A 19895-nucleotide genomic window follows, 5' to 3' on the forward strand; every position below is an offset into this window, starting at 1 on the left:
GATGTCTTCATACTGTGTTTAACGGTACCAATAATATTTTTCCTGAAACTCAATATACATTTTACAACTCAACAAATTGAAATAATGCATTTCACCAATTAAGAGATCATTTGGCATTGACACAAGCGGCTGGCACTACCCATGGAACACGAACATTTGCACAGCGTATTTCTACCTTTATGACTTACTTTGATCTTCAGTCTCCAAAGCATTAACTTGATTTGTCATCCTTATTTTCCAAATGATTTCTTAACGAGGCACAGTGGCCAGTGAGTCTATGCTGACCTCCATGGCCTTTTCTATACTAAGCCAAATTACCTGCAGCAATTCCATAACCCTCTATGTCTTGCTCATTCAGCTATCTACCCATCCTGATGCATCTTAAACATGACTGTTCCTAACTCCACCACTTCTCCTGGCAGCAAACACCAGATAGCAACTACTCTGTGCGAAAAATATACCCCATAGGTCCCCTCTTAAGCACCTCCCACTCAAATTGAACCCATGCCCGCTAGTTTTAGACACCTCTAAGATGTGAAACAGTCTATATCTACCCTATCTATGCCTCTCTTTCCATCATGTCACCTCTCAGCCTCCTTCGCTCCATTGTAAACAGTCCCAGCGTATCCAATCTCCTTATAACTCGAGCCCTTCAGTCCAGACGACATCCTTGTGAATATTTTCTGTAGCCATTCTCGCTTAATCACATCTTTCCTGTAGTATGGTGACCAGACTGTACGCAATAAAGTAAGTTCAGCCTGACCAACATTTTGTACAACTGTAACATGATGTCCCAACTCCTTGCTTACTCAGACGATGAATGCAAGCAAGCCATATGCCTTCTTTACCACCCATCTACCTGCGTTGCTACTTTCAGGGAAACATGTACTTGTGTCCCAAGGTGTTTGTTCTACGACACTCCCAGGACCCTGCCATTTACTTTATATGTCCTGCTCTGGTTTATCTTCCAAAAATGAATCACTTCGAACTGGTCAGAGTTAAATTCCTTTTGCCATTCCCTTATTCATTTTCCCAGTTGATCTATTTCTCATTATAACCGCTATAGAGAACCGCTTTAACTGTTCATTATACCACCAGTTACTACTTATGCCAACTACGTTTTCATCATATATCATTAATATATATATTAATACGTTTTATATATTATATATATATATAAAACAAACAACAGAAGACCCAGAATAATGCTGATCACAAGCCCCCAATCTGAAAAACAACCCTCCACAATCACCCTCTTACTACCAAGCCAATTTTGCATCCAATTCGTATCTAAACTTGGATCCCGTGTGTACTAACCTGGACCAGCCTACCATGCTGGACCTTGTCAAAAGCCTTGCTAAATCCATGTGGACAACATCGATTGCTCTGCCCACGTCAGTCCTCTTGGAAAGTAAGACATAATCTGTTGTCACCCCCTCTTCCCACCTGACAACCCCATCATAGACACAAACATTTTCTCTCCCTCTCCCTGACCACCTCCCACCCAACACACCTTTATTTTTTACAATTTGTTTTGTGTTGTTCCACAGCACAATCGGCTTCAAATTTTGAAATCAAGCTTTTCACTGGAAGGAGAAAGTTTAATGGCGATTTTGAGAAATTTCAACAATAGTAAGTTTAATGTGAGAACCAGTAGGATTTGGTAAAACTTCCTTTTGTTCTCAAATTACTGTTATGTTGAATGCATGTAATTAAATCAGCTATGGTAAGCTGTGCTAAATTGGGATTCTTCCTATCAAAATTTCTATTTGTGTCAGAAACTTTTTTTCTTATACAGTGGTCTTGTGTGAAATCTGCGTAGTATTTCTACACAAATGCAACAGTGGTTTTGCATTATGAGCTAATCAGGTGTGTTCCTGAGTCCATGATTTAGAGTGTAATGGAAGTTTTGTAAAAATGAACCAACTTTTAATTAAAAAGACATTGTTTAAAGAAAGATTGGAATTATTATTGCTGCTGAACAGACTACTGACCTAATTGGGCAGTTGTAATACTCCATGCATTTGAGTTAAATTGCCAAGGAAGGTCAAGGGCTCAATTGCTGATCTATTTTTGCTTTATCTGATCTCTGCCAGATTAGCAACAGGAATGAATGGTACTGACCTAATGAGAAAGATCAACCAGGGTTCTAATGCATGTATGTGGGAGTTTGGATGTTCTTCATGATAAAATAGCTCTCAGGCACATCTCAAGGAAGCATGCATATGATGAATAGTTATTTGGGCAACTTGCTGAAGGAAGGATACCTGGCTCTTCTGGAGCCTGTACCCCAGTGATGATAGATATTGTGAAAAAGAAGTGGGATGTGTGGGTAGGATTTGTACAATGGATGGGGGGGGGGGGGGGAAATAGTGTCCTCTGATTCTCTGCCACGGGTACCACGGTAGATAACGGTATTGGCCATTGATAATTAAATGTAGATGGGATCCCTCATTACCCACATTGATTATATTAGTGACAAGTTACTCTATTTCTACATTTTCAGTCAAACATGCACGTGATGGTCTTGATGCCCTATAAAGTTGTGTAGGGTTTGAGAAGCTACCTCAGCAATGAGTACATAATATAGGGTAGACAAAAGTGCTGGAGAAACTCAGCGGGTGAGGCAACATCTATGGAGCGAAGGAAATAGGCAACGTTTCGGGCCGAAACCCTTCGGCCCGAAACGTTGCCTATTTCCTTCCCTACATAGATGCTGCCTCACCCGCTGAGTTTCTCCAGCACTTTTGTCTACTTTCGATTTTCCAGCATCTGCAGTTCCTTCTTGAACATAATAGGGTGCAGAATTGAAGTCTGAAACTGTCAAAGCTCTAGTCGGTTTTTACTTTTCTCAAGCTGATGCTTACAATAACAGATATTTTCTAGTAGTTCAATTCCTGTCATTGCTTTATACAAGTAGGCGATTTTGTCCATTCTCATCTGTGATTTCTTGAGTATAATTGATGGCCATTTGACATTTCATCGGTGAGAGTAGTTCATTGAGTCTCCATCCTTTATCAAAGCCATGTCTAAAAAGAGATTTGTTTGAGAATTAATGAAAAATCAATGAAATGGATTTGTAGGTCAGAAAAGTTGTCAGTTACAGACTCCAGGGACAGCATAGTTTTCCCAAGTAGCTTGCATTATCTTCACTGAATCATCTTATCGCGCTTCAAATGTATAGATTTTATTTAAACAAAATATGGTTAATCCCTTCTTGTTGGGAATGATATTTTTCTAAGAATATGTCCTGCTACCGACAGGGTGCAGCACACTTGATGCCCTTGTGAGAGAAAATATGCAGATGGATTTCTTTTCCAGGTGATTCCCACAAACCGCTTAAGATTGGTTCATGTCCAGAGTGATTTGATATTTTATAACATTATATATATATATAACAATATATATAACAATATTGATATTTTATATATATATATAACAATTTTATATATATATATAACAATATATATAACAATATTGATATTTTATAACATTATATATATATATATAACAATATATATAACAATATATATATATATTCTCAGGCTGTAAAACAGACTTAGTACTACTATGTTGGAAGTTACAGACCAACCTAAACAATTGCAGAATATACACACAGTGAGCCTGGTAGATTGGCTGGAAGCCATACTTATCAAGAATGCAATAAAGGGAAGTCATGGCAAGTAATTACAGTTCTACATACATCAGAAGCTAAGCATGCAAGGTCTTTTTTTTGGAGAAGTTTCCACTTTAAGTGCCTGGCATCCACAGCTATAACTTTGAGACAAGCTTAAATCTGCTTTACCTAATGCTCAATTGTTTTTCAGCAAGGCACCCATGTATTCTAAGAAATGACAAAGACTGCAACAGTTAATACAAAATCATGGTACCTCATGTTACGTTTTGTGTCATATTTAATTCCATGCAGGTGGGAATTGGCATACCTCTAACTAAGGTTGAATGTTTACTGGCCAGATGAATTTGGGCTGGGTTGCTTGTGTGCTTCCATCCACATAACACTAATAGCCAGCACACAATCAATTTATTCCATAGTGTAGGATTGCTAAATACAATGAACATGTAGCCACATAGTACATGTTAAAGCAGCAGCAGAACTTTTACCTCAAAATGGATACAATTTCTTCAGCTTCAGAAAACTTAAATTTATGTTTTTGCTGCTGGAATTAAAGTAGCCTCATTTGTTTGTTAATATAGGACATATATTTAGCTGCCTTGTTTGGAGACTAATCAGTATAGTTTCTTATTTAAAAGCTATGAATAGAGCTAACTGCTGCTATGTATAAAATATATCTAGTATTTAATTACACATTGTTTGGGAAATTTGCCTCATTGACTCTTTAAGGATGCATAGGAAAGATTATAATTCAGCAGAAAAGCTGGAAATCTGAAATAATTAAACCTGCTGTTTGCAACATTTGCCAGCTTTTGCTAAAAGCAAGATAATAGTGTTTAACTCTGAATAGTTTGATCATTGTAGTTAATTATTTCTTAAAAGAAAATATTAAGGATGGGCTGCTGGTAAAAATCACTACCTATTAATCTTGCAGGTTAAAAAGCCCAATTTCATTTTTTATAATTGATACTGTTCTTGGTGTAAGGAGGGGGGTAATGGTCTGCAGCCAAAGTATTCCAGTGCCTTCTACAATAAGTTACATTTTATATACCACCATTAACAGTGTAAAAGCCCAAAGGTGCTTAACAGGACTGTTATCAAAATATGTACAGAAAATATATATATGGAGCTCAGTTTAGTTTCTCACAGCCTAAACAACATCTTAACACTTAATTAGGGCGTTTGGATGTGTGGAGCAAGTTAGCACAGGGCAAATGCTATCTGAAAAAAGGTTGGAAGTTGGAATAGGTGAAGGGATAAAAGGGTTTTCCAGTTTTTGCTGGTTCACGAGACTGACCTGAGGCACAATTTATTCACAGAGTGATCAGAGTTGGGGTTTCCATGAAAAATGTTTCAATTAAATAATCTGGAATTCTCTCTCAAACTGTCTGAGTGGATCCATAAATGTGTATAAATGGGAATTATAGTTGTTCAGAAAGAATATAGAGTTATGGAAATCAAACAAGGAGAGAAATAGACTGAGTTGGTCTGGCAGAAAACTACAATGGGGATTTGTTGCTGAGCTGTGATATTCTATGAACATTAATAGACTGATCAGTACAGTTTCTTCCTACTATATAACTACATCAAATGTGCCTTTACTAATGAGTCTCAAAGGATTTTGGAATTTATTATGATTAATTTTTCTGAAATTGACTATCCGTCCCAAGAAATCTCTGTTACAACCAGAAAAAGTCCTTGCCTCCTGAGCATACTGAATGAAACAAACCCTAAATCAGCTGAAGGGCATTGGTGGGTCTGTTTGCAAGACTGAGGCAACTCAAAAAGATATGCAGATTGAGGTATCTAATGCTAGATGAGATTCCCACAAAGAAGATAAATGGGTGCAGACATTCATAGAATTGCTGTGAAGTAATAATACCCCCATCATTAAATAATAATTTAATTATTTACCCCCATCATTAATACCCCCATTATTAAATAGTACTGCCGCAGAATACTGCAGATGGTGTAAAATCTTGAGGTAGAGATTGAAAGGATTTGGCAGATTAAGCAACATGTCTGGTGAGAAATGCAAGGTTTTCAGGTGACCTAAAAGATGCTGGAGATGATTCGTTTTTCAGCAGGTACATAGCCAGAGCTTGGATAGAGCAGTGAATACCTGTAAGGGTTTGCTTTGGGGATGGTAGGAATGATCAAATAACCCAGTGTGGTGAAAAATGGGTTACATGGGACATATAACAGCGAAGGATGGTTTCTAAAGATAACATAACCACAGAGTAGTACAAAATAGAAATGGGAAGAGAGGATGGGTAATCTGTCACAGCAGGAAGAAATTGGCCTGTCCAAGAATGGAGAAAAGGCAAATAAACTTCAGGAGCGAGTATCAATCCATTGGGCTGTAGCATCAGGCTATTCCTATTTCATGCATCCTTTATTCCCAATGATCTTAGCACACACAATGTCCATTATGATCAAATGAAAATAGGAGTTAAAGCAAGCATAAAATTGACAAAAAAAAAGCTCCAAAATATTTAATAGAATGGAGTGTTAATATTCATTGAATTTGTCTAAAGAAAAAGATCATGAATTCTGCTCTATTATTATCCAAGTTTGAATCTTTACATCAACTTCAGCTTCCAACACTATATACCATATATCCTGGTGTCCAAACCTCTGCTGACTACAGCTAAGCGGCCAACTCTTCATTCTGTGACCAACCTCCTTTTCTGAACTCTTTTGTTAGGATGAACAGCTTGATCAGCATTGACCCCATCAAGTCCCTTTACCAACGAGACCACGTCTTGTTCTAAAGAGGATATATTTGTCGTTGGACAACCCTCTTAATTTTACGGGATCTATTTTTCAAAACACATTTCGCAAGGCTTTAATTTAATGTTGTGCCTGAATTATGTTTCTGGCGGTATCATAGTTTGGCATTGGAATGTTCACAAGTTATAGGAGTAGAATTAGGCTATTCGGCTCATCGGGTCTACTCTGCCATTCAATCATGGCTGATCTCTGCCTCCGAATCCCATTTTCCTGCCTTCTCCCTATAACCCTTGACACCAGTTCTAATCAAGAATTTGTCTATCTCTGCTTTAAAAATGTCCGCTGACTTGGCCTCCACAGCCCTCTGTGGCAATGAGTTCCACAGATTGGACTATAAAAATATATAATTGGACAAAATAAATAGATAAAGATGAACTACCCTCTGACTATAGAAGTTCCTCCTCGTCTCCATTCTAAAAGAGCGCCCTTTATTTCTGAGGCTATGACCTCTGGTCTTAGACTCTCCCACCAATGGAAACATCCTTTTCACTCCACTCTATCTATGCCTTTCATTATTCGGTACATTTCAATCAGGAATGTTAGCCTGACATTTTGATGGAGAACACTTGGTCAGTCTGATAATGGGGTTGCTTTACACACCAGCACACTATATGTTAATGAAACTTTTTTTCCTGTATCCAGGCTCCAAGGGTCTTTTACTCCACGGTGATTTAGTTAATTATCTGGAATTATGTAATTTTAGATTCTCAGATTATTTGCTTCCTCCATTCTGAAGAAAAATCACAAAATAAGCAATACATTAATTTCTTATCTCTGAAATGGTAAATTTAATGCAATTGTGAAAAATTGAACTCTGGATTATCTTTGTAGTGCATGTGTGAATTGCATTGATGGGGATGATGCCATTTAAATTGGTACTGGAATAAAATGCTTAAATGTAAGTAGTTTTCAAATTATTTTTCTCTACCAAATTCTTAAAGTACATAGGCCAGATTTTTCCATGGATCATTGTGCCCTAATTCTCTGTCTAAATTTAATATTTAAGAATGGGTAATATAGAGGATATTGCCTACCTGTTCTTAGTTCTCACATTAGTTACAGCTGGACTATGAATATGAACAAACCTTCAGATTTCTTTACTTTCAAGTAATAAAAAATGTTTAAATGTCCAAATGCAAAGGCCAGGAATTGTTCAATCTTAGCTCCTTTCTTGCCTGCCTTGACCAATATGTTAGAGTAGTGATAGGTTCCAGGGCTTTGTAATGTTTGTATTTTAAATGTGCACTAATTTTTTTCTACTTTTGGGAAAAATGCCATTTCAAATTTACTTGAAGTCTTTTGCAATTAGGTGTTTTGTTACCTTCATTGAGTGGAGTCAATGTGACAGGTGTTCAGACCTCAGCTTGTATCTGTCCTGTGTTAAGTGTCTGTAAAGTCCTGCCTGATCAGATCTTGGTACAAAGAAGCTGTTTCTTTTATTAAAGTCCTTTTTTAAAAAAAAAACAACTAATGTTTGCATTGTTAGTACTTTTTCTAAATATTTGCCTTGACATTACAGTTTAATAATATTCAAAACTATTTCTCAATATTTAAATACTTATGCTGCATTCACTGCCATGCCTTACGACAATTCAATACCGAGAGATGATGAGCAAGAGTCAAGAGTTTTTAATTGTCAAATGTACCAAAATGGAACAGTAATTTCTTCATTAAAGAAAATACGATCAAGAACAGGGGCATCATTTTCAAGGAAGTTAATTCATTATAAGTTTGGCGGGTTTGCTTATTTGCATCAGTTTGGCTCCAAAGCTCAGTGTTGACTGAAAATGGTAGAATTTGGAGATGTGTAATTGGGGATCTCTTTGGTGAAATTTAAACAGTTTTCAAATTATTTCTCAACCAAATTCATGCCAGATTTTTCCAAAGATCATTGTGCCCCAATTCACTTTTGCAGAAAATAAAAAATAAACCAGGAAACAAGCATTAATCAAATATGAGCGTAACCACTCATCAGTGCGACATCCTTTAATATAATAATGGATGTCCAGTAGTAGCCCCTCATGCACAATATTTATTTAGCTTCTACTCTATTTTATTACTCTCTCACTTTCTTTGCCTTCCAAAATAACAACATAAATATTTTCAGCCTTGTTTTCATGTTTGCCCCACCGCTTTCAGTTTCTTATCAATACCTAAGTTATAAGAGTAGAATCAGGCCATTTGGCCCATTGAGTCTACCATGCCATTCAATCATGGCTGATCTATTTGTCCCTTTCAACCCATTTGACACCCTTACTAATTAAGAACCTATCAAAATAAAAGGAGTTTATAAACGGAGTTTATTTTGATTATCAAAATAAAACGAACTGAGTCTGAAGAAGGGCTTCGGCCTGAAACGTTGCCTATTTCCTTCGCTCCATAGATGCTGCTGCACCCGCTGAGTTTCTCCAGCATTTTTGTCTACCTAAGAACCTATCAAACTCTGGTTTAAAAAAACCCCAAAGAGTTGGCCTCCACAACCATCTGTGGTAATGAATTCACAGATTCACCACCCTCTAGTTAAAGAAATTCCTCCTCCTCCTCCTCCTTTTTAAATGTTCATTGTTTAATTCTGAGACTATGCTCTCTGGTCCTAGACTCTCCCACCAGTGGAAACATCCTCTCCACATCCACTCTATCCAGGCCTTTCATTATTCAATTTCATTTCTTTCTCTAACCTTTTCCAACTTCACTTGGTTCTTCTTGGCTTCTCTTGGTCCTCCAAAATATTCCAAATGGGATTTAAACTGGAGGTGGTGAAGGGAGGCTTAATTTGAGTGAAAATCTAGAGCGTTGGACTGACTCAGCAGGTCAGGCTGCATCAGTGTGGGGGCCATCCATGGACAGGCGATGTTTCATAGAGGGACGCTTCTTCTTCACACTCAGTTCGCGGCGGCTCTGCCTTTAGCTTGATTCATCCATTATCAGGCAATCACTCTCGCACTCTGCACTTGTCACCTAGACACACTATATTTACTTGGCAGCACAGTCCTATTCATCGCCCTGCTCTGAAATCCTGCGGAAAGCTCGCAGCTTGTTGCCTCTGGGTGTTTTTTAATCCTTGTCCTAGGCCCGGAAACCATGGCAACGGGCCGGCTCAGGGGACCGGGAAGCGACGGCGTGACGACGTACGGCGGGTGACGGTGACGGTGACGGTGACGTCAGACGCCAGGCGGTGCGCGGCTGCCCGGTCGACGGTCGACGGTTGGCGGGAGCCCGGAGGGAGACGCGGGGCGGCGGCGGCGGCGCTGTTGCTGGGCCCGGCCTGTGGTCCGGTCAACGGAGAAACACGGACTGGTGCTGTGGAGCAGGGGGGTAGGTGGGCTAGTACTGTAGGGTAGGTGGGCTAGTACTGTAGGGTAGGTGGGCTAGTACTGTAGGTGGGCTAGTACTGTGGGGTAGGTGGGCTAGTACTGTAGGTGGGCTAGTACTGTAGGTGGGCTAGTACTGTAGGTGGGCTAGTACTGTAGGTGGACTAGTACTGTAGGGTAGGTGGGCTAGTACTGTAGGTGGACTAGTACTGTAGGTGGACTAGTACTGTAGGGTAGGTGGGCTAGTACTGTAGGGGGGCTAGTACTGTGGGCTAGTACTGTAGGTGGGCTAGTACTGTAGGTGGACTAGTACTGTAGGGTAGGTGGGCTAGTACTGTAGGTGGGCTAGGTGGGCTAGTACTGTAGGTGGACTAGTACTGTAGGTGGACTAGTACTGTAGGTGGACTAGTACTGTAGGTGGACTAGTACTGTAGGGTAGGTGGGCTAGTACTGTAGGTGGGCTAGTACTGTAGGTGAGCTAGTACTGTAGGGTAGGTGGGCTAATACTGTGGGGTAGGTGGGCTAGTACTGTAGGGTAGGTGGGCTAGTACTGTAGGTGGGCTAGTACTGTATGTGGGCTAGTACTGTAGGTGGGCTAGTACTGTAGGGTAGGTGGGCTAGTACTGTAGGTGGGCTAGTACTGTAGGGTAGGTGGGCTAGTACTGTAGGGCTAGTACTGTAGGTGGGCTAGTACTGTAGGTGGGCTAGTACTGTAGGGTAGGTGGGCTAGTACTGTAGGTGGGCTAGTACTGTAGGGAAGGTGGGCTAGTACTGTAGGGTAGGTGGGCTAGTACTGTAGGTGGGCTAGTACTGTAGGGTAGGTGGGCTAGTACTGTAGGGTAGGTGGGCTAGTACTGTAGGGTAGGTGGGCTAGTACTGTGGGGTAGGTGGGCTAGTACTGTAGGTGGGCTAGTACTGTGGGGTAGGTGGGCTAGTACTGTGGGGTAGGTGGGCTAGTACTGTAGGGTAGGTGGGCTAGTACTGTAGGTGGGCTAGTACTGTATGTGGGCTAGTACTGTATGTGGGCTAGTACTGTAGGTGGGCTAGTACTGTAGGGAAGGTGGGCTAGTACTGTAGGGTAGGTGGGCTAGTACTGTAGGGTAGGTGGGCTAGTACTGTAGGGTAGGTGGGCTAGTACTGTAGGGTAGGTGGGCTAGTACTGTAGGGTAGGTGGGCTAGTACTGTAGGGTAGGTGGGCTAGTACTGTAGGTCGGCTAGTACTGTAGGTGGGCTAGTACTGTAGGTGAGCTAGTACTGTAGGGTAGATGGGCTAATACTGTGGGGTAGGTGGGCTAGTACTGTAGGGTAGGTGGGCTAGTACTGTAGGTGGGCTAGTACTGTAGGGTAGGTGGGCTAGTACTGTAGGTGGGCTAGTACTGTGGGGTAGGTGGGCTAGTACTGTATGCGGGCTAGTACTGTAGGGAAGGTGGGCTAGTACTGTAGGGTAGGTGGGCTAGTGCTGTAGGTGGGCTAGTACTGTAGGGTGGGTGGGCTAGTACTGTAGGGTAGGTGGGCTAGCACTGTAGGGTAGGTGGGCTAGTCCTATAGGTGGGCTAGTACTGTAGGTGGGCTAGTACTGTGGGATAGGTGGGCTAGTACTGTAGGTGGGCTAGTACTGTAGGTGGGCTAGTACTGTGGGGTAGGTGGGCTAGTACTGTAGGTGGGCTAGTACTGTAGGGTAGGTGGGCTAGTACTGTAGGTGGGCTAGTCCTGTAGGTGGGCGAGTCCTATAGGTGGGCTAGTACTGTAGGTGGGCTAGTACTGTAGGTGGGCTAGTACTGTAGGTGGGCTAGTACTGTAGGTGGGCTAGTACTGTGGGGTAGGTGGGCTAGTACTGTGGGGTAGGTGGGCTAGTACTGTGGGGTAGGTGGGCTAGTACTGTAGGTGGGCTAGTACTGTAGGTGGGCTAGTACTGTGGGGTAGGTGGGCTAGTACTGTAGGTGGGCTAGTACTGTAGGTGGACTAGTACTGTAGGTGGGCTAGCACTGTAGGTGGGCTAGCACTGTAGGTGGGCTAGTACTGTAGGTGGGCGAGTCCTATAGGTGGGCTAGTACTGTAGGTGGGCTAGTACTGTAGGTGGGCTAGTACTGTAGGTGGGCTAGTACGGTAGGGTAGGTGGGCTAGTACTATAGGTGTGCTAGTACTGTAGGGTAGGTGGGCTAGTACTATAGGTGTGCTAGTACTGTAGGGTAGGTGGGCTAGCACTGTAGGTGGGCTAGTCCTATAGGTGGCTAGTACTGTAGGTGGGCGAGTCCTATAGGTGGGCTAGTACTGTAGGTGGGCTAGTACTGTAGGTGGACTAGTACGGTAGGCTAGGTGGGCTAGTACTATAGGTGTGTTAGTACTATAGGGTAGGTGGGCTAGTACTGTAGGTGGGCTAGTACTATAGGTGTGTTAGTACTGTAGGTTAGATGGGCTGGTTCTGTAGGGTAGATGGGCTAGTACTGTTGACAGATGGGTTAGTACTGTAAGTTAGATGGGCTAGTACTGTGTGGTAGATGGGCTAGTTCTGTGGACGAATGGGCTAGTACTGTAGGGTACTGAATGGGCTAGTACTCTGGACTGATGAACTAGCATCATTTGAACTACCAGATGCACTCATATAAAGGATGATCCACCTGAAGAACACACAAATTAAAAATTTCACTATCTCAGCGTGCTTGATAATTCAAACCAATACCAATAACAAGCAAGCATCAATATTTATGATGCATGCCTGATTTTTGCATCAACATTTTTACTCTTCCCACTGGAGATGTGTGCATGTGCACTTTTCTATAAAGGAAGTGAATAGTGATTAGTGGAGGAAATACAGGTTAATTTCCCAGCTCAACCTGGATTGCTGCCAAATTACTAGGGACTTAAACTGGGGCCTTCTCAATTATTGTTGCACAAACTGCTGAGCCATCATAGCTAAAAACATAGCTGAATTGAAGATACATAAACTTAATGTTGTTTTGAAATCTTGAATTATGTCTTGTGGTCTGCTGCCAACATCTGAACTTTTACAATAAAAAAGCAAATGGATGATAAATTATGTGTACTTGCTAGGTACACAAAAATGCTGGATAAACTCAGCGGGTGAGGCAGCATCTATGGAGCGCAGGAAGTAGGCAACGTTTCGGGTCGAGACCCTTCTTCAGTCTTTGGTTCATGCCGCTGGGGTGTAAACTGCCCAAGCAAAATATGAGGTGCTGCTCCTCCAACTTGCGGTGGGACTCACTCTGGAGTATTAAAAGGATAAGTGTCAAAGGATAGACAGACACCAAATGCTGGAGTAACTCAGTGGGATAGGCAGCATCTCTGGAGAGAAGGAATGGTTAACGTTTCGGATCGAGAGCCTTCTTCAGACTGAGAGTCAGGGGAGAGGGAGACAAAGGGTGAGACGGGTTCAAATTCAGCAAAGAGCTGACAACCAGATTTGCTACAATTTATTGACTCAATTGACAATTAGTACCAAGTAGTGGGAACTTTGTGATGCCTTTGAGGAATTCCTGTCATGTTTTCTATATGTTCTAGATGTCAGCATTCAGCCCAGTACGTGGTCAGCACGTGGGGTTTATGTTTTGGAGTTGCAGCCATCCAGAAATGTAACTTTATAAACAAGTTTCTTCAATTTTACACAGCTTCCATTTTACACAGGATGGTAGTCTGAGGATCTTAAACTACATGGTCAAGCAATGGCAGTCGTTGTAAAATCTGGATCTCTGGTAACAGTGAATTGGCTTAACTCAGTGGAAGCCCGAGAATATTTGGCCAGCATCGTACGCAAAAACAAAAGGAAAATGTTTGGTGAGTAAAGATTTAACCTTCCCTGACTTGAAATGGTGCATCGATAGTCATGGAGCATAGGAATGTTTCTGAAAACTATCTTGCTTCATACATACCCAGGTAAACAGCTAGTCCATTAGAACTTTCTGTTCAGGGATTTAATCTGGGGATGGGAGATTGCAACCTTCACGTGGTCCGTCCTGTTTCGACGAATGCAATCAACCTGGCATGCACGATCAAATAGAACAAGTTGTCCTCCAACTTTAGGCTGTGCACGCCATACGCAAGAAGAAGAAGGGATGAATTAATTTGTACAGTTTCCTTTTTTCGAGGAAGTACATCTTTTATTGCCCCACTTCCTGTATATACCATTATACGGTACATATAATAAGCTAATTTAGTCTATATTCTTGCAAACAAATGGTCTAAAGATATTGTATACAGATTGTGATGGTGCTTGATGTGTCTATTCTGAAGTTGATATGCCCTCTACAGTTCATTAAATATATCCTTACTGTTTATATTAATTATTTGTCCTTGAGGAACTGGAATCTTTACGATGATTCAGGTTTAGGAATGGAGTCACTGCATTATTGTTGGAAGTTTAATTTTGAAATTTATTTCCAGTTTAGTTTTGTGGGTTGACAGCCCGAGCTAGAATCAGCGATAAATATTCACAAAGTTAGTTCAGTTCATGTCAGCATCTAAATTGGTAATGCTGATGTGAATGTGCTTGTCTCTAGGATTACTCGAGCGACCAGTGCTCTCCCCACAGGCTGCTCCTGATATTGCCAGTTACAAGATCTTTCTGTCAGGGAAGGGCGGCGTAGGAAAAACAGCAGCAATTGCCAAATTTGCCGGTGTTGAAGTCCCCAGCCTTCATCACGAGACCACAGGTAAAGTCTCGTGTATGCAATCCTGTTTTGTATATTCTGTATGAGGGTGTGAACAGCAAAGTGTATGTAATGGGGACTGTACATGCTGTATACTGAAGACACAAGAGACTGTAGATGCAAGACAAAGTGCTGGAGGAAGTCAGGCAGCATTTGGGGAGATAATGGGATGTTTCAGATTGGGGCCGTTCTTCAGAGACTGTCCATTCCCTCCCCAGATGCTGCCTGAGTGCTGAGTTCCTCCAGCACTTTGTGTTTGTACTGACTGTGTTGAAATACTTACATGGAATTGGGCACTGAATTTTGTTGATATTTTTAGAGTAAACCAAGATTTTGATTCTTAAGAAGATAAAGGTCTAATGTTTGACTTAACTACAGGAATTCAGACAAGGACGGTCTATTGGCCCGGAAAGCTGGTGGAGAGCGGCAGAGTGATCATGTTCCGCTTTCAGTTCTGGGACTGCGGTGAAGCCTCCCTGAAGAAGTTTGACCACATTCTTGCTGTAAGAAAGCATCAAATACATTGTAACTATAACTCTTAAGTACATTCCTCGTTTCATGCACAAAAAAGGATAAGCAGTAACCAAACCCGCAAAGAACTAACTTGGCCACCGAAAGAAGGAATCTCAGACCTACCCTTTCTTAACCATTAAATTAAATAATTTATTTCCTCAAATCTCTACTCTACCTATTTTATATGTTTCTATGTTACCCTGTCTCCCTTCGGCCAGTCCCTTCCCACCTATAACTGGGGCACCTCAATTTTAAGAAATACTTTCTGAAAATTCATGTGAAATATTCATAACTATTGTTTAGTCCTGGTGTTTGTCAATTCTTCAGATAACTAAGACAACATTTCTGTATTTACAGAGAAGTCTCAACCAAATCACATTGATTCATCATCTGCATTGCTCACTTACTTTGCTACATCAAATATAATTTCTTTCCTGTGGACTTGAATGGAAGTCACTGATTTACTGCAGTTAGGACATTGAAGGCCTTTATATGTTTGCATATAACTGCGGAAAATCAAGGCATTGTCTTGAGATTGAATAAACCCAGCAGTTTATCAGGTTGGGGCCGTTCTTCAGTCACTGTCCATTTCCTCCCCAGATGCTGCTTGAGTGCTGAGTTCCTCCAGCACTTTGTGTTTATACTGACTGTTGAACATGTACAGTTTATAATCAGCCATCATATAACCATATAACAATTACAGCACGGAAACAGGCCATCTCGGCCCTTCTAGTCCGTGCCAAACACTTACTCTCACCTAGTCCCATCTACCTGCACTCAGACCATAACCCTCCATTCATTTCCTGTCCATATACCTATCCAATTTATTTTTAAATGATAAAATCGAACCTGCCTCCACCACTTTCACTGGAAGCTCATTCCACACAGCTACCACTCTCTGAGTAAAGAGGTTCCCCCTCATGTTGCCCCTAAACTTTTGTCCCTTAATTCTTGGCTCTTTTCTTTTCCTCAGGCCTGCAAGGACAAAGCAGACGCAGTCTTGTTCCTCTTCTCTTTCACTGATCGATCATCGTTCACTGATTTGCCTGGTCAAATGTCGCGCATCCTGCATGATACTGAGAAGATGGTTAAAATCATTATCGGCACCAAGTATCCTTTAATTACAAAATCACCAAGCTTCAACTCAATGATATTCTACAAACTTTCTTAGATTTTGATGTAAATTGTGATTGTCACATGAAATATCTTATTGTTTTTTATTCATTAACAATATTTAATTTAACCTGTGTATTTTATGTGCTTCTTAATCAGATGAAGGTGATTTACTCTTTTTATTTAAGATGGAACTGCAGATGCTGGAAAATCCCAGGTACACAAAAATGCTGGAGGAACTCAGTGGGTGCAGCAGCATCTATGGAGCGAAGGAAATAAGCAACGTTTCGGCCCGAAACGTTGCCTATTTCCTATATTGGAGATTGTTCAACTCTTTGCATGGAGCGAAGGAAATAGCCAACGTTGCCTATTTCCTTCGCTCCATAGATGCTGCCTCACCCGCTGAGTTTCTCCAGCATTTTTGTGTACCTGGGGTTTCGGCCCGAAACGTTGCCTATTTCCTTTGCTCAATAGATGCTGCTGCACCCGCTGATTTACTCTTTTTTACTGTGAATCTGTGAATTTTAATTGGTTATAAGACAGTTGCAGGGTTAACTTTCAGTTCTTTTCCTGTCCCTGCCTTTCGAAGAAAACACTAACACCTGCTGGGAACCAGCAGTCCGTCTCAATGAAGGACAGGTTAGACACATGTAGTCTGAGTTTATCAATTGACCACTTGATTGAAGATCCCATCTTGTGGTAGCCCAATGCCTGCATTTGTACACTTTTTTTTAGCAAAATATAAAGATAGCAGTTTGAAACTGTCATTTTACCCGATGTGTACAAATCTAATACCTTACCAGTAAAGATAAAGGATTCCAATACCCTATTCCAGTTTGATTTTTATTTTAAATCAATAGTTTTTACAAGCTTTGGCATTGTAGCAACGCAATGACTCACACAATTGTAGACAACTAATAATAAGTGTAACCTTTTGATTGTTTCTGTTAAAGAATTGAGGGATCGAACTTGAATCTACTTGTTTTCTTTAACTGAGTGTTGACAAGGTTTGACCAGTACATGCACACGGATGTCACAGAAAGGGAGGTCTGCTCTTTCCAGCAGACATGGCACCTGCCTGTCTTCAAAATGAAGAGTGTCAATGGTCCACGCATGTCAGATGGAAGAACTCTTGATGGCAAAGCAGGGCTTCTGGAGGTGGAGCACATACTGAATGGAATGGCTGAACATCTCTGGTACCAGGATCAAGTGACTGCGGGACTTGTCCCTGCTCCGCACCTCCACTGAGAGCCTTTCAGCCCTCCCGGAGCTGCTTGCAACCTCTTTCCTGATGATATTCTTCTTGATCTTCAGGTACTCGCTGCACTAAATATGTTTAGTTGATACCACAGTGGTTCCAACTGAAACGTATGTGATAGTTTCCCCCATTCTATCAACCATTCGCATTTTGGATGGTATCTGGGGAGGAACCAAATTCACCTTAAGACAACAACGTGACATAAAATTAGGCACTAAATGCTGGAATAACTCAGCAGGACAGGCAGCATCTCTGAAGAGAAGGAATGGATGACGTTTCGGGTCGAGACCCTTCTTCACACCTGACATAAAATGAGTTCAGCATGGAGGAACGTTTGAAAATCTGAACAGCCTTTGTCAACTCAAACTGCAAAATCAGATTTAACCTATAGAGCGAACTGCTGTGAAACAAAGAGACATATTCTGCATCTCCGTTCAATTTCCCGTCATTCACATTGCTTAATGGAAGCAGTGACAGCGGGTGAAGCCAAGTTTAAAAGTGCAGGTTTGACAAAGCCAGGAGTAAAGCTGGCAGTCTCTGGGAAATCTGGCATACTTCACACCATGTCATGACATAACATTTTTATAACAACTCAGATGGATATCCAAAGGAGACACAAGGAACTGCAGGTGCTGGAATCTTAAACAAAACACAAAGTGCTGGAGCAACAAGGCAGGTCAGGCAGCATCTGGGCAGGGAATGGACAAGTGACTTTTCGAGTCAGGACCCTTTTTTAGAAGAAGGGTTCGACCCGAAATGTTGCCCCTCCATTCTCACCAAAATTGCTGCCTGACCCGCTGCGTTCCTCCAACATTTAGTGGTTTGCTTAAGTATCCCAAAGAATATGTATTCCAAATAAATCATTCTCTGGACTTTATTCCTGATTTTTCGAGACCCCCATGATTACCATGTTGCACAGAAGTCATCAGAGATCATGGTTTGGTGATAACCACAGAAATATTAAAGAATTTACTACTGAGAGGCACTAACCAGAGGCCCATGCCTCAGCTGCAAACAGCCTGCAGTTCATCCAGTCCTTCCTTGCTGTGGAAGTCTGAAGACCAAATAGTGACATGGGTACAGTTGGAGAAACAAGGAATTACAGATGCTGGGATTACAGGGCTAGTCGAACCATCTGCGGCGCTGGAGCTCCCGACTAGCCTCTCCCGAGACTGCGAGCCCTTGATGGTAAGTCCGCAGGCCACGGTGGGAGTGATCCCAGGCAGGGGATCAGCTCCGATGTTAAGTCCGCGCCCCGCGATGGGGCTCATGACAGTCCGAGGAGGCCTCCAGCTCTAGCGATGGTAGGTCGCAGAGCCCAGAGAATGTGATCTGAAAATTGATCACATCTCCGGGAAGGTAGGAACTTGAAAAAAAGTTTCCCCCGATCCCCTCCCCCCTCCCCCCACATAAAACAAACCGAAGTACATTAAAGCAAACATTTAACAAACGCTAAAAATAACAAAAATATGAAAAACGAACAGACTGCCGGTAGGGCTGCCATCTCCCCGGCGCACCTGGTGGTCCTATGCCATCACAACATGGGCCAATTAGGGGGGTTTCAAGTGCGCTCGTAATTTCGACCAAGTTAAAGGAGGTGCCAGACCAGTTGCTGGAAAATCAGTGGTGGACCTGTGGGAAATGCAGCTGGGTAATTGGAAGTATAGGATATTAGTAGCTTACGACCTGAGCTAATGGAACAGGCAAGACCACCGTACCAAAGGATTCCAACCCCTGCAACATGAGAGCCAGTTGTCTTTACTGTAATGATTTTCAAAGTAATATTATCAAGCAAAGGTAGACATAAATTGCTGGAGAAACTCAGCGGGTGAGGCAGCATCGTTTGAGCGAAGGAAATAGGCGACGTTTCGGGTCGAGACCCTTCAGACATTTTTGTCTACCTTCGATTTTCCAGCATCTGCAGTTCCTTAAACATTATCAAGCAAAGGTTGTTCTCTAGCCTCCTAATGTCAGTGCCCATGTTGCTCAGCACAAGAGGAAGCATGAAGTGACGACTGCATTTGTACCATATTTTTAATCTAATTGCCCATCCATCTGTAGCTTTATTTCAACGGAGATCAATTTCCAAGTCGTGTGCAGGAGGCAGCTTTTAATGCTTTGTGGATCTGATGACTACAGTTCTTGAAATGGGATAAAATGACAATAAAGAATCTGATTCATGTTTAGTTTGTTGTCATATGCGCTGGGATGTAAAGATATTCCTTGTTCATAGAGTGAAGAATATACGCGTAGGAGCAATAAGTACAGCGGCTCATCACTCGGCACTGCCGACATTATTTTCTCAACCTGTCTTCACGTAATGGATGGCAAGTGTAAAGGGTGACTGTTTGACTATTTCCATTGCTCAATAAAGGGATCAGTACTCACTGAATGTTGAGTCTCCCTGTGCTATGATCGAGGATAAGGTGAACCACGATTTGGGTTTTGCCCATCCAGATATCCGGGCATCCTAAAGGATATCTCGGATAAGGTGGACAAAAATGCTGGAGAAACTCAGCGGGTGAGGCAACATCTATGGAGCGAAGGAAATAGGCAACATTGGAAATAGGCAACGTTTCGGGCCGAAACCCTTTCGGGTTTCGGCCCGA

At 41.9% G+C, this 19895-nt stretch overlaps 1 protein-coding gene and 1 long non-coding RNA gene across 8 annotated transcripts; one reads left to right on the plus strand and one right to left on the minus strand.

The window, feature by feature from the left end:
* Positions 1-2826: 2826 nt before the first annotated feature.
* LOC116990561 lies at positions 2827-9530 on the minus strand. Its single transcript, XR_004416574.1, has 2 exons — positions 9106-9530; positions 2827-3029 (listed from the first exon to the last, which is right to left on the minus strand). It is a non-coding gene; the product is annotated as an uncharacterized LOC116990561 (long non-coding RNA).
* A 76-nt stretch (positions 9531-9606) lies between these two features.
* Positions 9607-19678, plus strand: cplane2 (ciliogenesis and planar polarity effector 2). Of its 7 annotated transcripts, XM_033048351.1 has the most exons (7): positions 9607-9742; positions 11279-11286; positions 13381-13530; positions 14253-14405; positions 14781-14905; positions 15889-16025; positions 17036-19678. In XM_033048351.1, exons 3-7 carry the CDS (start codon positions 13419-13421, stop codon positions 17274-17276), a joined length of 768 nt encoding a protein of 255 aa, XP_032904242.1. In that variant the 5' UTR covers positions 9607-9742; positions 11279-11286; positions 13381-13418; the 3' UTR covers positions 17277-19678. The 7 variants fall into 7 exon arrangements, with proteins under 7 accessions (XP_032904242.1, XP_032904236.1, XP_032904238.1 ...); XM_033048345.1 differs by lacking the exon at positions 11279-11286 and having other exon boundaries at positions 9607-9764; positions 13365-13530; XM_033048347.1 differs by lacking the exon at positions 11279-11286 and having other exon boundaries at positions 9607-9764.
* The last annotated feature ends 217 nt before the right edge of the window (positions 19679-19895 follow it).

The sequence above is a fragment of the Amblyraja radiata genome, chromosome 31 (assembly GCF_010909765.2).
Source record: "Amblyraja radiata isolate CabotCenter1 chromosome 31, sAmbRad1.1.pri, whole genome shotgun sequence".
NCBI lineage: Eukaryota > Metazoa > Chordata > Chondrichthyes > Rajiformes > Rajidae > Amblyraja > Amblyraja radiata.